Source organism: Schistocerca cancellata, chromosome 3 (assembly GCF_023864275.1).
Source record: "Schistocerca cancellata isolate TAMUIC-IGC-003103 chromosome 3, iqSchCanc2.1, whole genome shotgun sequence".
NCBI classification, from domain to species: domain Eukaryota; kingdom Metazoa; phylum Arthropoda; class Insecta; order Orthoptera; family Acrididae; genus Schistocerca; species Schistocerca cancellata.
The window spans coordinates 60455154-60474632 of record NC_064628.1 but is presented as its reverse complement, the minus strand read 5'-3'; the positions used below and the strand labels follow the sequence as shown (position 1 = coordinate 60474632).

General features: G+C 38.3%; 1 protein-coding gene across 1 annotated transcript in view; it reads left to right on the top strand.

The window, feature by feature from the left end:
• LOC126176081 (uncharacterized) overlaps window positions 1-19479 on the top strand; it is a 126426-nt gene that overhangs the window by 92059 nt on the left and 14888 nt on the right. The window contains exon 2 of the mRNA XM_049923217.1: window positions 18855-19100. Within this exon, the coding sequence (XP_049779174.1) occupies window positions 19019-19100 (82 nt within the window). The 5' untranslated portion in view covers window positions 18855-19018. The remainder of the gene's footprint in view (window positions 1-18854; window positions 19101-19479) is intronic.

The window sequence follows — 19479 nt, the reverse complement described above, 5'->3', positions numbered from 1 at the left end:
AAAGGAGTTTGTGATTACTAAGCCATACTGGCACAGAAATCCAAGAGTTGTTTCCTGTTCCTGTTGGCCTCCATATCCTCTCCAAATTTACCCATAACCTTTTCATACCCTTCTGTTCGATTTCCAATCCTGGCGTTAAAATCACCCATGGTTGTCCTTTACTCTAACAACTACATCACTGAGTGCCTCATAAAAACTATCCATCTTATCTTGATCTGTCCCTTCACAATGCGAATATACTGTCACAATCCTAATTTTCTTGCTAGACCCTGTCAAATCTATCCACATCAGTCATTCGTTTACATACCTTATTGCAACTACACTGGGTTCCATTTCTTTCCTGATGTAAAGCCCTACACCCCATTGTGCTATTCCTGCTTTGACTCCTGACAGGTAGACCTTGTATTCTCCCACTTCCTCTTCTTTCTCACCCCTTACCCGAATGTCACTAACAGCTAAAACGTCCAGCCCCATCTTACTTGCAGCCTCTGCCAGCTCTACCTTCTTCCCAGAGTAGCCCCCATTGATATTAATAGCTCCCCATCTCATTACCATTTGTTTGTCAAGTCGTATCTTAGGAGTCCGTGGTTTGTCAGTTAGAGGTGGGACTCCGTCACCTCCAAAGGTCCGAGGCATTTTGCTCTGATTGTTGCCAGCATCATATTTAAAGTACCAGGGAAGCAGGTTGCTAGCCTTACTTGCCCCAAGTCCCATTGGGTTTTACCCCTAACGGCTGAGGGACTAACAGGTGGATTTGGTAGTCTTTGCCGTATGAGCACAAAGGTGACCACGACTCAGAATATGTCCGAGATGCCCAGCCTTATTCCAAAGTAACTGGTATCCCAACTGTACTTGGCCACTCATACGTTGCCCGTGGTTCACGAACTAAGACATGACTACAGGAACCCACACCATGAATAAATAAATAAAATAATTTTCTGACAGTGTTTTCCCAAATATTAATCCAGTTACTTTTCTGTTGGACATGTGCATTTAGAATGGAGAGTGTGAACATAGAATTTTGTGGTGCTGTACAAAACATATTTTCCGAAAATTAATTATAAAAAACAGTGGACAGTCTACCTGAAACAGAAACTTACTGGGCCCAAATTTTTTTTTGATTGCTAAGTTTAGAGATAGGAATCTTCAGTCAATTATATCTAATGAAAACACTGAGATCTGAAGAGAATGAGGTGGACATGTGCCAGAAATTCGGAAATAGTTTGGACTTATGAAAAATCAGGCAATAAAACAAAATCATTGTGTTCTGTCTTCCATAACTGCTTCACTGAAGATCTCAGTGCATTTAATGTGTTCAACCATTGAAACGAGAGAAAAGTAATAAATATAAAATGATCACGGAATTTAAACATGCATTTGCAGGACCTGATGGTGTAGCCATCAGATTCTATATTGAATATACAGAAGAAATTACTTTTCTGGTAGCAACATTTTACCATAGGTCACTGAAACATTGGAGTATGCCATGAAATTGGGCAAAAATGTGGTAGAACAACTCTTATGTTGGAATCAACATGATTTCTGCAAGCACAAGATTGTCTGAAACAGTTTGCTCTGCTCATTTATGATATCCATAAGGCAGCAGATAACAAAGTACAGGTTGATGCCCCGCTCTTGAGTTTCAGAAAGCCTTTGATAGTTCTCACTGTTTCCTTGTAAACAAAATACTTGCATTTGGAATATCGAAAAGATGTGTGATAATATTTAAATGTACTTGTGAAGAGAACACAATATGTTCTTATTGAAAAGGTGCGTAATCACAAGCATCTATCACTACAGATCCTACAGAGAATGTTAAGAAAGGTAGGAAGATATATCTGCTCAGCAAGGGTGATAGGATACAAATTTCGGAATATCTCAACAGTCAGCATCAAATATTTGATGGTGAGGACAATGATGTGGAGAACAAATGGAAAAAAATTCAAAGGCATCGTTCAATATGCCCGAGAGAAGTATGTTCTGAGTAAGGTTTTAAGGCATGGGGAAGATCCTCCATGGTTTAATAGCCTTGTTAGGAAAGCGCTGCGTAAACAAAGAGCACTTCATCTCAGATTCAAGAGAAATAAAAACCTAGCTGACAAACAAAAGCTGAATGAAGCAAAAAAGAGCGTAAAGAGAGCAATGAGAGAAGCGTTCAATGATTTTGAAAGTAAGACATTGTCAACTGACCTGAGTGAAAACCCTAATAGATTTTGGTCGTATGTAAAATCAGTAAGTGGGTCAAAATCATCTATTCATTCTCTCAGTGACTACACCAGCACCGAAATGGAAGATAACAGAGAGAAGGCCGAAATACTAAATTCAGTCTTCTGAAGCTGTTTCACTGCGGAAGATCATAACACTGTCCCTCCTTTCAATCATCGTACAAATATTGAAATGGCAGATATTGAGATACTCGATCTTGGATTTGAATAACAGCTACAATTTCGTAGTAGTGGAAAGGCTTCAGGACCAGATGAGATACCTATAAGATTCTATAAAAGTTATGCAAAAGAACTTGCTCCCCTTCTAGCAGTAATTTATCGTAGATCGCTTGAGCAACTAAAGGTACCTAATGACTCGAAAAAAGCACAGGTCATTCCTGTTTTTAAGAAAGGCCATAAGACAGATCCACACAGTTATAGGCCTATATCGTTGACGTCAATCTGTTATAGAATTATGGGACATTTTTTTATGCTCAAGTTTAAGACGTTCTTGAAAAATGAACATCTCCTCTATAAAAATCAACATGGATTCCGCAAACAGAGATCCTGCAAAACTCAGCTCACTCTGTTTCTTCATGAAAGCCACAGTGCAGTGGACAATGATGCTCAAGTTGATGCCATGTTCCTCGATTTCTGTAAGGCATGTGACACCATCCCGCATTGCCATTTAATGAAAAAAATATGAGCTTACAGAGTATCAGAGTGGACCAGTGATTGGATTCAAGACTTTCTTGCAGGTAGAACTTAGTATGTCGCTCTTAATGGAAGTAAATTGTCAGATGTAAGGGTAATATCCGAAATACCACAGGGAAGTGTGATAGGACCGTTGCCGTTCACAATCCATATAAATGATCCAGTAGAAAGTATCGGATGCTCTTTAAGGTTATTCGCAGATGATGCAGTTATTTATACAAAGTAGCAACACCAGAAGATAGTAAGAATTTGTAGAATGACCTGCAGAGATTTGATGAATGTTGCAGACTTGGCAGTTGAACTTGAGCATAAATAAATGTAAAATATTGTCCATACATAGGAAAAGAAATCCTTTACTGTACAGCTACACTATTGATGACAAACAGCTGGAGACAGTATCTGCCGTAAAATATCTAGGTGTAACTATCCAAAGCGACCTTAAATGGAATGACCATATAAAACAGGTAGTGGGAAAAGCAGACGCCAGATTCAGATTCATTGGAAGAATCTTAAGGAAATGTAACTCATTCACAGAAGAAGTGGCCTTTAAAGCACTTGTTCACCCGATTCTTGAATATTGTTCATCTATCTGGGATCCCTATCAGGTAGGACTGATTGGGCGCATTTCATCACGGAATTGTTAGCTGGCAAGAGAGCGTTACAGATATGCGAAACAAGAGAGGCGTTGTGCATCACATAGAGATTTACCATTGAAATTTCGGGACAGCACTTTTCAGGAAGAGTCGACAACTTATTACATCTCGCATAGTGACCATGAGGAGAAAATTCGAGAAATTAGAGCCAATACAGAGACTTACTGACAATACTTCCCATGCACTATTCGCAAGTGGAACGGGGTTAGAGGGATCAGATAGTGGTTCCGAAAATACCCTCTGCCACACACCACTACCGGTAGGTGGCTTGCAGAGTATGATGTAGATGAAGCAAAGGCAGCATTTAGTCTACCTCAAGGTAATGTGAGGTCTGGTGACCTGGGAGGCCAAAAACAATGAAAAAGATCTTGTTGTCCACCTTTTGCCAATCCTACATTGTGGGATTGTTTTGTTAAAGTAACGCTGCACCTAAGGGTGAAAGTGAGACAGATACTGTCAGCATAAAAATGAAGTAATTGGAATCTTTGTGAAGTTGAGGAAACTGCCAATTTTGCAGCATGTCCAGATGTGACATTGCTGCCACAGAAAGGAAGGTCCAGGAGCTTTGTGAACAGAAAAGGCACAAAACACATTCATTTTCAGTGAGTTTCTTTTATGTTTGACGATGACGCCAGGATTTTGTGACCCCCAAATTCATTCATGATGGCAATTTACTTTGCTCAATAGATGAAATGTTGATTCATCCGAAAAGATGAGTCATTTGGAAACAGTGTCTTCTGCCACATCCTGGAGAACTGAAATGCAAAATTCATACTTTCTGTTATGGTCACCGGGAAGTCATTTTTGCAGTACCTGCAGTTTTTAAGGCTTCATATGCGGACATTGTTTCACAAAATGCCACACTATTGTTTGATGGAGGTGAAGTTCCTAGCCTGCCTGTTTTGTGGGCTTCTGGGGCTCCATGTGAACGCATCTTGGACATGCTTGACATTTTCATCAGAAGTGCCTGACTGACCACTGCTCTTCCTTTTGCATATGCAACCACCTTCCAAGAATTTTGTATTTCAGCTATAAACCTGCTTGTGCAGAGGTGCCTTCTTGCTGAATCAACAGCAGAATGCATGTTGCACTTGTACAGTGGGTTGACTGTGCCCACATGCCAACATACAAAATGATTTCTCGTGTTGTGTAACTGCTATGTTGCTACAAATAAACAGCGCAACTCTGTCAAAACTTTGAACCTTCCTTTATCCAGTCAGCTGGAAAAGGCTGAGATGAGGGTAACAAATCCACTAGTATTAAGTCACATATAGTAAATAATAGAAAAATAGAAACAGTGAAACAATTTAAATACTTAGAAGAAATTATAACATGCAGCTTAATAAACAACCAGCTTAGCAAGAAAGACTAATAAAATGCTCAAGGCTCAAAAACTAACATGTTCTACATACAATAAAATGTATTCATCAGTCAAAACAAAATTAAAGCACTACAAAACAATGGTTCAGCTAGAGGTAAGCTGTGCAAGTGAAACTCTTATTAAAGTCACTTGGAAAGATAGAATTGACAAAATCCTATCAGCAGACAGAAGAATAGCTAGAGTATAGAGAAATAAAAAATAAATAAAAAATAGAAAAGTACAATGGAAGATAGTGGTGTACAGGAAAGTGGAGCCTATTACGGCTACTATATGTAAGAAGAGTATTTCTTTATTTGCCCATGTCATGATGACACCAAAAACCAGATTAATGTGAAGAATTATAGAGAAACTCTGGAATCTGAAACAAGGAAGGTGGATCAAGGAAATAGGAGAGGATATTGAAGAATCATGGACCCTCCTGCTGGTGGGGAGACTTGCGTGCCTTATCAATACAGATAGCTCTACCACAGGTGCAAGCACTACGGATGGGGTATCTGTTGAAAGGCCAGACAAACATGTGGTTCCTGAAGAGGGGCAGCAGCCTTTTCAGTAGTTTCAGGGACAACTTTCTGGATGATTGACTGATCTGGCCATGTAATATTAACCAAAACAGCCTTGTTGTGCTGGTACTGCAAATGGCTGAAAGCAAGGGGAAACTACAGCCATAATTTTTCCCGAGGGCATGCAGCTTTACTGTATGGTTAAATGATGATGGCGTCCTCTTGGGTAAAATATTTTGGGTGTAAAATAGTCCCCCATTTGGCTCTCTGAGCTAGTAGATATCCTTGGGCAACAGAAGAGATATTGAACTTAATTGATGAAAGGAGAAAATATAAAAATGCAGTAAATGAAGTAGGCAAAAAGGAATACAAACATTTCAAAAATGAGATTGACAGGAGGTGGGAAATGGCTAAGCGGCGTTTAGTGTATCTGGGATTGTAAAACAGTTAAGATCCTTAGACGCCAGGAAGGCATCTGGCCCAGATGGTATCCCATAAGATTACATGGTGACTATGCTACAAATGTAGCACCGTTCTTATCCATCATATATCAGAGATCATTGGAACAATGGAATGTTCCACGGGACTGGAAGAAGGCCCAGGCCATAGCAATGTATTAAAAGGGGTAGAAAATCGGATGCACATAATTACCGGCCAATTTCACTGACATTGATTTGTTGTAGAATCATGGAACATATTTTGCGTTCAGACATAATGCCCTTTCTAGACTCTGAGAAGCTCATCTGCAGAAACCAGCACAGTTTTAGGAAACAGCGGTCATTCGAGACACAGCTAGCCCTCTTTGTGCATGATATACAACAGGCTCTAGATACCGGCTCCCAGATTGATGCCATATTTCTCGACTTTTGAAAGGTGTTCGACTCAGTTCCACACTGTTGCTGGCTCCAAAAAGTGCACGCTTATAGTCTATCTGATAACATATGCAGGTGGATAGAAAGTTTTCTAACAGACAGAGAGCAGTATGTCGTCCTGAATGGGGTGACTTCAACAGAAACAAGCATAACTTCACTTGAAACAAGCGTAACTTCAGGTGTGCCCCAGGCCAGCGTAATAGGCCTGCTGCTTTTTACGATTTACATAAATGATCTGGTTGATGGTATTGACAGCGGAATTAGACTGTTTGCCGATGATGCTGTAGTCTACAGGAAAGCAGTATTACATGAAAGTTGTGAACAAATCAATGAGGATTTGCAGAAAATAAATGTGTGGTGTGATGACTGGCAGTTATCTCTCAATATTAGTAAGTGTAACCTAATGCGTATAACAAGGCAAAAATCTCCTTTAATGTACAAGTACAAAATAAATGACCAGTCTGTGGATGCGGTAACATCCGTCAAGTATCTGGGTGTGACTGTTAGAAATGATCTCAAATGGAATGATCAGATTACACAAGTAACGGGCAAGGAGAACTCTAGATGCAATTTATTGGTAGAATCCTGAAGCGATGCAGTCTTTCAACAAAGGAAATTGCTTATAATACATTAGTTCGTCCAGTCTTAGAGTATTGTTCATCTGTCTGGGACCCTTACCAGTTGGATCTGATTCAAGAGATTGAGAAGGTCCAAAGAAGGACGGCAAGATTCGTGACTTGTACATTTAGTCTTCATGAGAGTGTTACAAATCTCATAGAAAGTTTGAAGTGGGACACACTTGCAGATAGACGACACGCTAAATGGAAGGGGCTGCTCACTAAATTCCGAAATCTGATCTTTGCTGAGGATGTAGAGCATATATTGTTACCACCAACTTTCAAATCACACAATGATCACCATTCAGAGATAAGGGAAATTAGAGCTCGTACTGAGGAGTTCAGACAGTCGTTTTACCTTTGCACAACCCGCGAGCGGAACAGAGGGGGGGAAATATGACTTCGACATGAATTGTGCCCTCCACCACACACCACTTGGTGGCTAGCGGAGTATATATGTAGATGTAGATGGTTAGAGGACAAATGTAAGGATGTAGAGGCATATATCACTAGCGGTAAAATAGATACTGCCTAGAGGAAAATCAAAGAGACCATTTTTGAAAAGAGAACAGCTGGTATGAATATCAAGAGCTCAGATGGAAAACCAGTTCTAAGCAGAGAAGGGAAGGCAGAAAGTTGGAAGGAATATACAGAGGGTCTATACAAGCGTGAGGGCAATATTATAGAAATGGAAGAGCACGTAGATGAAGATGAAATGGGAGATATGATACTGTGTGAAGAATTTGACAGAGCACTGAAAGACCTAAGTTGAAACAAGACCCTGGTAGTAGACAACATTCCACTAGAACTACTGATAGTCTTGGGAGAATCAGCCCTGACAAAACTCTAGCATCCGGTGAGCAAGACATATGAGACAGGCGAAATACCCTCAGACTTCAAGAAGAACACAATAATTCCAGTCCCAAAGAAAGCAGGTGTGAAAATTACTGAACTATCAGTTTAATAAGTGATGGATGCAAAATACTAACACAAATTCTTTACAGATGAATAGAAAAACTGGTAGAAACCGACCTCGGGGAGGATCAGTTTAGCTTCCGTAGAAATGTTATAACTTGTGAGGCAATACTGACCCTACGACTTATCTCAGAAGATAGATTAAGGAAAGGCAAACCTACGTTTCTAGCATTTGTAGACTTAGAGAAAGCTTTTGACAATGTTGACTGGACTACTCTCATTCAAATTCTGAAGGTAGCAGGGGTTAAATACAGGGAACGAAAGACTATTTACAATTTGAACGGAAACCTGATGTCAGTTATAAGAGTCGAGGGGCATGAAAGGTAAGCAGTGGTTGGGAAGGGAGTGAGACAGGCTTGTAGCCCATCCCCAATGTTATTCAATCTGTATATTGAGCAAGCAGTAAAGGAAACAAAAGAAAAATTCAGACTAGGAATTAAAATCCATGAAGAAGAAATAAAAACTTTGAGGTTTGTCGATGACATTGTAATTCTGTCAGAGACAGCAAATGTCCTGGAAGAGCAGTTGAATGGAATGGACATTGTGTTGAAAGGAGGATATAAGATTAATATCAACAAAAGCACAAAAAAAGATAATGGAATGTAGTCGAATTAAATCAGGTGGTGCTGAGGGAATTAGATTAGGAAATGAGACACTTAAAGTAGTAGATGAGTTTTGCTATTTGGGGGGCAAAATAAGTGATGACAGTTGAAGTAGAGAGGATACAAAATGTAGACTGGCAATGGCAAGGGAAGCATTTCCGAAGAAGAGAAATTTGTTAACTTCTAGATAAGCTTAAGTATTGTGGCACAAGTGGGACAGTGTACAAATGATATAGTTCATACTTAACTGGAAGAATGCAGAAGGTTGGAATTAACAGTGTAGATAGTATATAAAATCCAGCAGAGTCCTCTAACTGGGGAGGTAACAAGAATGAGGTCCCACAGGATTGTCTTGGTTCCCTTCTTGTTCTTAGTATATATATTAACGACTTGCCACTCTATATTCATGAAGATGCAAAGCTAGTTCTTTTTGCTGTTTATACAAGTATAGTAATCACACCCAACAAGCAAGAATCAGCCGAGGAAATTGCAAATAATGTCTTTCACAGAATTATTAAGTGGTTCTCTGAAAATGGACTCTCACTAAATTTTGAGAAAACACAGTTTATACAATTCTGTACAGTAAATTGCATAATACCATTGATAATAGATTATGAGCAGAAGTCTGTTGCTAAGGCAGAATACTAAAAATTTCTGGGTGTGTGCATTGATGAGAAATTGAACTGGAAGAAACACATCGTTTCAGCTACTTATGCTTTTAGGGCTATTGGAAACACACCGTTTCCACTACTTATGCTTTTAGGGCTGTTGGAGAATTTGGTAATAAATGTATCAGTAAATTAGCCTACTATGCCTATTTTCATTCGCTGCCTTCATATGGCATTATATTTTGGGGCAATTCGTTATTAAGAGAGAAAGTATTTATTGCACAAAAGTGTGTAATCAGAATAATAGCTGGAGCCCACCCAAGATCACCTTGCAGACATTTATTTAAGGAACTTGGGATATTCACAGTACCTTCGCAATACATGTATTCACTTATGAAATTTGTTTTTTAATAACCCATTCCAGTTCAAAAATAACAGCGAAGTGCATAGCTACAATACTTGAAGAAAGAATGATCTTCACTATTCTGGATTAAATCTCACTTTGGCACAGAAAGGGGTGAATTATACTGCCACAAATATCTTTAGTCATTTGCCAAATAGTATTAGTAGTCCGACAGATAGCCAAGCAACATATAAAAGCAATTTAAAAGAATTTCTGAATGACAACTCCTTCTACTCAATAGATGAATTCTTAAATATGAGGTCGTAACTTAAGAAAAAGGTAAAGAAAACTTACGTTTAAGTGACACATTCCACATTATTACAAAATGTCGTATTCATAATCTGTGGAACAAGGATTAATGTATGTATGTCTCGAGTATAGATTTAAGTGTCGGAAAGTCTTTTCAGAAAGTACGAGTATAGATTTAAGTGTCAGAAAGTCTTTTCAGAAAGTATATGTATGGAGTTTAGCCATGTTTTAAGTGAAACATGGATGATTAACAGTGTAGACAAGAAGAGAATATAAGCTTTCAAAATGTGGTGCTACAGAAGAATGCTGAAGATAAGGTGGGTAGATCACGTAACTAATGAGGAGGAGGTACTGAATAGAACTGGGGAGAAGAGAAATTTGTGGCACAACTTGACTAGAAGAAGGGATCGGTTGGTAGGACATGTTCTGAGGCATCAAGGGATCACCAATTTAGTATTGGAGGTCAGTGGGGAGGGTAAAAATCATAGAGGGAGACCAAGAGATGAATACACAAAGCAGATTAAGAAGGATGAAGTTGCAGTAGGTACTTGGAGATGAAGAAGTTTGCACAGGATGGAGTAGCGTGGAAGGCTGCATCAAATCATTCTGTGGACTTGAAGACAACAACAAAAACAACAGCAACACTGAAGAACTAGAAAGTTTGCAAAACAAAGCAGAAAATTTCAAAAAACTGAAAAACAAAAAAAAATAGGATTTAAACCAAAAATAGACAAACCGCACAGTGAAAAAGATATTTACAGATGAAGAAAGATGGAAAAAATCAGAATTCATTAAAAAAATATTGGGCAATTTGAAAGCAGAGAAACAAGTGCTTATCGATGAACATGAGCAATAAATGATTGACCTACAGTAGTCCAGTGAGTCCATAAAAGTAAATAATAATAATAATAATAATAATAATTGGTTCAGGACAGAACTAAAGAGGCCTTGGACAAGCGCTGTCATGGTTGGGGACGACGTTTGAACCCTATGCCCGCCCACAATAGTAACGACACTGCTAGCCAACTGGAAAATGATTTAAATCCAAATAGAGGTGTTTTGCAGGATATGCTTCCTGCAACCACCCTAGAAGGAAAACAAAGTCAGAGGATGAGATGGTCAGATGAAGTTAATCAACACCTCATGTTCTGTTATTACCAAGCAACAAACCTAGGAACCAACACAACTGGATACAGATCACAAGTATACACAACATTTATTATCAGATACCCAGAATTAAAATTTTTAACAGAACGACGACTAGCTGATCAGATCCGTGTAATAATCAAAAACAACAGGATACCCCAGTCAGAATTAGAAAACATCAAACAACAAGTACAACAAATACTGGAACAAAATAATGTGCAATCAGAAGAAGAAGAAAATACAATAATGGACTCAAGCATCCCAGAGCAAACAAACAAAGAACAACACACATCAATTAAACAATCAGAGGAAAACGAAATCTTAAGACAGCCACCAGAACAAGCACAAATAGAACTTGAAGTAACACACATGTTAGATATAGAAGAAAAATTTCAGCTGACATATATAGAATACAAAGTCACAAATACAGACATTAGACCATTCTTGCATAGACCGCCAAATAACCCACAAGTCAAAACAACAATAAAAACTATCAACACAATCATACACAACAAAATAAATGAAAACACAACTATGGAAGAGTTACGACTACTGGTTTATATAGGGGCACTCGCTACACTAAATTTACACACTAGGCAGAGATCAGAACCAACCAACACACAGAAGAAACCCACAAAACCAGCATGGCAACACAGGCTACAGATCAGAATAAAAAAACTGAGAAATGACATCAGACAGCTAACACAATTTATAGGAAATGAAATGTCAGAAAAAAAAGAAAAAGGTTAGGTAAAATCTCACAACAAGAAGCGATAGAGCAATTAGATGAAAAGAAGCAGAAATTACAAGCATTGGCCAAACGACTTAGAAGATACAAAAAAAGGAAAATAGAAGGAAACAAAACCAAACATTCAACACAAACCCAAAGCAATTTTACCAGACAATAGATAACACACACATTAAAATAGACAATCCACCAAACATAACAGACATGGAACACTTCTGGAGCAGCATATGGTCAAACCCGGTACAACATAACAGGCATGCACGGTGGATACAAGCAGAAACAGATACATACAAGATGATACCACAAATGCCTGAAGTGATAATTTTGCAACATGAAGTCACCCGAGCAATTAATTCTACACACAATTGGAAAGCCCCTGGAAAAGATAAAATAGCAAATTTCTGGCTAAAGAAGTTCACCTCAACACATTCACATCTAACTAAATTATTTAACAATTACATTGCAGACCCATACACATTGGTTACACAAGGAATAACATATCTGAAACCTAAAGATCAAGCAGACACAGCAAACCCAGCAAAATATTGCCCCATAACATGCCTACCAACAATATACAAAATATTAACTTCAGTCATTACACAGAAATTAATGACACATACAACACAGAACAAAATTATAAATGAAGAACAAAAAGGCTGTTGCAAAGGAGCACGAGGATGTAAAGAGCAACTGATAATAGATGCAGAGGTGACATATCAAGCTAAAACTAAACAAAGGTCGCTACACTACGCACACATTGATTACCAAAAAGCTTTTGATAGTGTACCCCACTCATGGTTACTACAAATATTGGAAATATACAAAGTAGATTCTAAATTGATACAGTTCCTAAACATAGTAATGAAAAATTGGAAAACCACACTTAATATCCAAACAAATTCAAATAATATCACATCACAGCCAATACAGATTAAGTGTGGAATATACCAAGGAGACTCATTAAGTCCTTTCTGGTTCTGCTTTGCTCTGAACCCACTATCCAACATGCTAAATAATACAAATTATGGATACAATATTACTGGAACATACCCACACAAAATCACACATTTGCTATACATGGATGATCTAAAACTACTGGCAGCAACAAATCAACAACTCAACCAATTACTAAAGATAACAGAAGTATTCAGCAATGATATAAATATGGCTTTTGGAACAGACAAATGTAAGAAAAATAGCATAGTCAAGGGAAAACACACTAAACAAGAAGATTACATTTTGGATAACCACAGCGACTGCATAGAAGCGATGGAAAAACAGATGCCTATAAATATCTAGGATACAGACAAAAAAATAGCAATAGATAATACAAATATTAAAGAAGAACTAAAAGAAAAAAATAGACAAAGACTAACAAAAATACTGAAAACAGAATTGACAGCAAGAAACAAGACAAAAGCTATAAATACTTATGCTATACCAATATTGACCTACTCATTTGGAGTAGTGAAATGGAGTGACATAGACCTAGAAGCACTCAATACACTTACACGATCACAATGCTACAAATATAGAATACATCACATACATTCAGCAACTGAAAGATTCACATTGAGCAGAAAGGGAGGAGGAAGGGGATTTATCGACATAAAAAACCTTCATTATGGACAGGTAGACAATTTAAGAAAATTCTTTCTAGAACGAGCAGAAACTAGCAAAATACACAAAGCAATCACTCATATAAATACATCGGCTACACCATTGCAATTTCATAACTGCTTCTACAACCCTTTAGATCACATAACATCAACAGATACAAAGAAAGTAAATTGGAAAAAGAAAACACTACATGGCAAGCACCCGTCTCATCTAACACAGCCACACATCGATCAAGACGCATCCAACACATGGCTAAGAAAAGGCAATATATACAGTGAGACGGAAGGATTCATGATTGCAGTACAGGATCAAACAATAAACACCAGATATTACAGTAAGCATATTATTAAAGATCCCAATACCACAACAGATAAATGCAGACTTTGCAAACAACAAATAGAAACAGTAGATCACATCACAAGCGGGTGTACAATACTAGCAAATACAGAAAACATCAGAAGACATGACAATGTAGCAAATATAATACATCAACAGCTTGCCTTACAACATAAACTTATAAAACAACATGTTCCCACATACAACAAGTATGCACCACAAAATGTACTGGAGAATGATGAATACAAATTATAACGGAACAGAACCATTATAACAGATAAAACAACACCACATAACAAACCTGACATCATACTCACCAATAAAAAGAAGAAATTAACACAACTAATCGAAATATCCATACCCAATACAACAAATATACAAAAGAAAACAGGAGAAAAAATTGAAAAATACATCCAATTGGCTGAGGAAGTCAAGGACATGTGGCATCAGGATAAAGTTGACATTATACCAATTATACTATCAATTACAGGAGTCATACCACACAATATCCACCAGTACATCAACGCAATACAACTACATCCAAACGTATATATACAACTACAGAAATCTATAATTATTGATACATATTCAATTACCCAAAAGTTCCTAAATGCAATGTAACATATACCGTACAGTTAAAAGGAAATCACGCTTGATCAAGGTCCGCGTCACTTTCCATTTTTAACCAGACATAACGTCTGAGAAAGGAAAGAAATAATAATAATAATAATATCTCTTGTAATGACAACAGTGCTGAAATTGAGAGAAATTTGGGCGCTTGACAGAGGAGTACCGAAAGACTTCCTTCTTGTGTACCATCCAGAAATGGAATGTGAGGGGATACTAGTACACTGCATACTCTGTCAAACGCAGTATGGTGGCTTTTGGTGGAGTATATGGTAGATAGAGGTGTATAGATAATGATTGAATTATTCTTGCTGATACAAAATAAACTAGTGCTATATTCTGAGAAAATTCTCTTTGAATTTATAATTTTTCTCAAGTGTAATTTTTTATTTTAGTTCTTTGGGATAATTCCTGTGTAACTTCTCTTTCAGGATATGTTACCATGGTTTTCTTGTTGTTTATACAGGTGGATCACAGCAAGCGAATGCTCTTGGTTGCTCAACTGTTTTCCTTGGTAGGGTTTTCAAAGTGCACCTTTCAGAAAAAGTTGCTAATTATGATGATGCAGTATTAAATGGCATTGTGACTGCACTGGAGAGGATTCACAAGCATCGCAATACAAGGTTTCTCATCTGCTCTGTCCTGCGCAGTGTTCTACAAGTGGTCCACCAAATGTATTCCGTAGACCAGTTAATTCCGGTTGCCCTTGACTCCTTCCAGCTGCTGCTACTACACTGTGGCAAGGAGATGATCTTTCACTAGGTTCATGGACAAATTTGGATACAGGGAAACAACATAGCTGACAAAGCAGCCAAAGAAGCATATCAGGATGGTGTTGTATGTCAATGTGCTGTTCCCTTGCTTGCCTTCGTCTCATGTCTGACATATGAATTGTGTATAAGAGGGAAACTGAATGGTTGGAGGTAGCAGAAAACAAACTGTAGTGACTCAGGTCGACCACACATGCATGGCGGACTTCATACCAACCACACTAATGGAAAAAAAGTGCTGCTCACCAGACTGTGTGTAGGACATAGCTCTTTAACACAGTTTCTTCCTTTGGCAGGAGGCTCCACCACTCTGTGATGTTTGTTGTGTGCCACTGTTGGTTCAGCATGTTATGACTATGTATGTCTTGCATACTGACATCAGAGCAGCCTTCGGTTAATCTGAAGATCAGCCCACCACACTCGGCAACACTAAAATTTTGTAAACTGTTGGGCCCCATCCCCAAATTGCTGGGGAGGGGAGGCAGTCTTTTATATGGTCTCATAAACTAAGCTATTACCCATCATCCAAATGAGAACTAATCACATATGGTGTTCCACAATGTCTTGTCTTTGGGCCCTCACTTTTTATAGTGCGCATTAATGACATTTGAACATTCACATTACCAGAATCCCATATATTTTTAGACAATGCAAATATTGCTATCAACAGTGAATCAAATGTGGTTTTGGAAAAGGCTGATAATGAAATGGTTGAGTACATTAATAAATGGTTTATAGTCAGTTCAGTTTTATTAAACATTAGGACACAAACCTTCACTATGTACACTCATGCTCATAAATTAAGGATAATTGCATAATGTGGTGCCACACAATGTGGCACTACACAAAACTGGCGCTAATAGCATAGGCACATAGGAAACACACACAACACAGATCTGTAAGTCCATGGTATTGGTGATAAGTCGAGAAAACCATCCCGAAACACATGTGCTACAAAGCGTCACTGTTTCCTGTGCATGTACCCCAACGTCAATATGGGAAATCATCACCATGCACACACACATAGGCCACACAATGGGTTGGCATACTCTGGATCAGATGGTCAAGCAGCTGCTGGGGTATAGCCTCTCATTCTTGTACCCGTGCCTGTCAGAGCTCCTGAAGTGTCCTAGGGGTTTGAAGACGTGCAGCAATATGTCAACCGAGAGCATCCCAGACGTGCTCGATGGGATTTAGGTCTGGAGAACAGGCAGCCCACTTCATTCACCTGATATCTTCTCTTTTAAGATACTCCTCCACGATGGCAGCTCGGTGGGGCTGTGTGTTATCATCCATCAGGAGGAAGATGGGACGCACTGCACCCCTGAAAACGCAGACATACTGGTGCAAAATGACGTCTCGATACACCTTACTTGTTACAGTTCCTCTGCCAAAGACATGCAGGAGTGTACGTGCACCAATCATAATCCCACACCACATCATCAAACCACGACTTCCATACAGGTCCCTTTCAAGGACATTAAGGGGTTGGTATCTGGTCCTGGTTCACGCCAGATGAAAAGCCGCCGAGAATCACTGTTCAGACTATACCTGGACTCATCCGTGAATATAACCTGGGACCACTGTTCCAATGACCATGTACTGTTTTCTTGACACCAGGCTTTACAGGCTCTCCCGTGACCAAGGGTGAGTGGAATGCACCTTGGAAGTCTCCAGGCAAATAAACCATGTTTGTTGAGTTGTCTGTAGATTGTGTGTCTCGAAACAATTGTTCCAGTGGCTGCGGTAAGGTCCCAAGCAAGGCTACCTGCAGTACTTTGTGGCTGTCTGTGGGCACTGATGGTGAGATATTGGTCATCTTGTGGTGATTTACACCGTGGACGTCCTGTACTGCAGTGCCTGGACACATTTTCTGTCTGCTGGAATTGTTGCCATAATCTTGAGATCACACTTTGTGGCACACGGAAGGTCCGTGTTACGACCTGCTGTGTTTGACCAGCCTCCAGTTGCCCAAGTATTCTACCCCTCATAACGTCATCAATTTGTATTCTTTGAGCCATTTTCAACACGCAGTCACCATTAGCATGTCTAAAAACGTCTGCATACTTACTCGCTGTACCGTACTCTGACATGCACCTCTGCGTCTGTGGACTGCTGCCAGCACCACCGTGCGATGACATCAGGTAAGATGCACTGCATGGTCATACCTGCAGGTGATTTAAACCTGCAAATTGCCCAATAGAGCGTTGTTTAACCATGTATCAGCATTATCCTGAATTTATGAGCATGAGTGTAGATTTCAGGACCCGCAAAAATTTTCCACGTAAATTGATGTAAGATATGAGGAATTGCTGATAGAAGTGGTTGACAGTGTTAAATTTTTGGGATTAAAATTTGATGATAAATTTATTTGGAAATAACATAAAAATAATTGCTGCAATCTGGAAACGCATTTTTATTTGCAATGCAGTGTTTTAAGACATAGGCAGTGTGTAAAAATCTGGCATACTTTGCTTACTTTCATTCCATAATGTCATATGGTACCATATTTTGGGGTAATTCATCAATCCAAACTGGAGTTCAAAGATCCAGAAGTGTTCTGTGAATCCAAGAACATCTTGGAGAAGCTTGTTCAAGGAACTGGGAATCCTAACTACTCTCTTTCAGAATATTTGTTCCTTAACGAGATTTGTCATAAGTAGTATATCTCTATTTCAAACCAACAACTCAGTTCACAGAATCCATAGTAGGCCAGGAATAATATTTTCTTGGTAAGGCCTTAAAAACCTTTGCTTTAGACCAGAAAAGTGTCGATTATTCTGGAGTGCACAGTTTCAAACGTTGTACAGCAACCATAAAATGTATAGCTATTTAAAAAGTTCAGTTTAAGAACAGTCTAAATTTTTTATTGGTAACCAATTGCTTATACTCTATTGATTTACATCTTAACAGAACCAGCTGATGTACTTATTATTAACTTCATCTGGTGACATGAATATTGTATTATACATGATTTCAGCATAGCTTCAGTCCAGTAATGTGATCTGTGTAAGTAAGCCTTTAAACAGTTTTTTTTTTTTATAACTGTGCTTATCTGCAATAGCCTGGAAATTATCTCATGCATTTTACATCTGTATGTTTAACTGCCTGTCATACACTTCTAAGCTACTGTGCAAATGAAAAAAAGCGCACAATTTTTGTGTAGTTCCGTATCCTTGAGAACCTTTTCTTTGAATTGTCTCTGAAAGGAACATTAGTATATCAGTTCTTTGTGAATATGTGTTACATAGTTTTGTTTTTCTGACACATTTCACAATCTTGAGTTTCTTCCTTCTGTGGATCTACAAAATGAACAGTGTTTCTAATCTAATCAGTTTTCTATTTTATATCCTATACCTTGGCATCATGTTGTATTATGAATTAGTAAAAACACATCCGTCTTAATTGGTCATGTAACATGTTCTTTACAGCTCGAAGTTATGAGACTGTGTGGATGGTGTGCCAGAACGCTACAGTTAGTGGCACAGTGACAAAAAAGGCCAAAGATCTGCATTTTAGTCTCAATCTGGCATGCTTTATTATCTTGATGCAAATGTTGGTTGCAGCATGTACTCCACTAAAGAGTAAAACAATTGTCTTCCAAGCATTTATTTTATTTGTTGAAGGTTCATATGTACCGTACTGAATTCATGTAAAATGATAGTGATAGATGCCATACCAAAGTTAATTAAGTTCATTTTTTGAAAATATGTTGATATTATCACAAGACTGCTTTTTCAAATTGCGTGTTACTATAATACTATAATGTTTGTGCTCAGAAGTGCATTAAACGATTTTTAATTAGCACAAGTTGCTTTCTGTCTTTCAGGGATATTTGCAGTGCACAGGATATCATCCTTGGGTATAAATCTCACGGCAAATATTCTAGGATCATCTGCAGCGTTATTCAGATGCAATGTCTGTGGTAGAGCATATCGACACCGTGAAAATCTGACAAGACATCAGCGAGTGGAGTGTGGCAAAGAAGCACATATGCATTGTAGGCACTGCCAATACAAAACAAAACACAAACATGACTTACTTAGACACCAAAGGAATAGGCATGCTGATTTCCGTCCCTTGCAATCATGAAATGAAATGTGATTATGATTGCAAATAATGGTGCTTTTTTTCCTCTCTCGAATGGTCAATCATTTGAGGAGATCATAAGAGAATATTTTTATCTTTTGTTTATGATACTGTTTTTCAACTATATGTGTAAAGTTTTAATTTATTCCATCACTGCTGATGGTTCATGATCTCACATTTTGGAAAAGTGTTGTACAGTTGTTTTTGAATGTACACAAGGAACAGTTTCTCACTTGAATGTTTTGGTATGAAAATGATGTATATGAAGTTGTTGAAATTTTATAAGAAAATGTTATTTAATTATTTAAATATTTATTTTGTGTTAAGTTGTAATCCTGCAGTTACATAAAATAGCAGGCAGATTA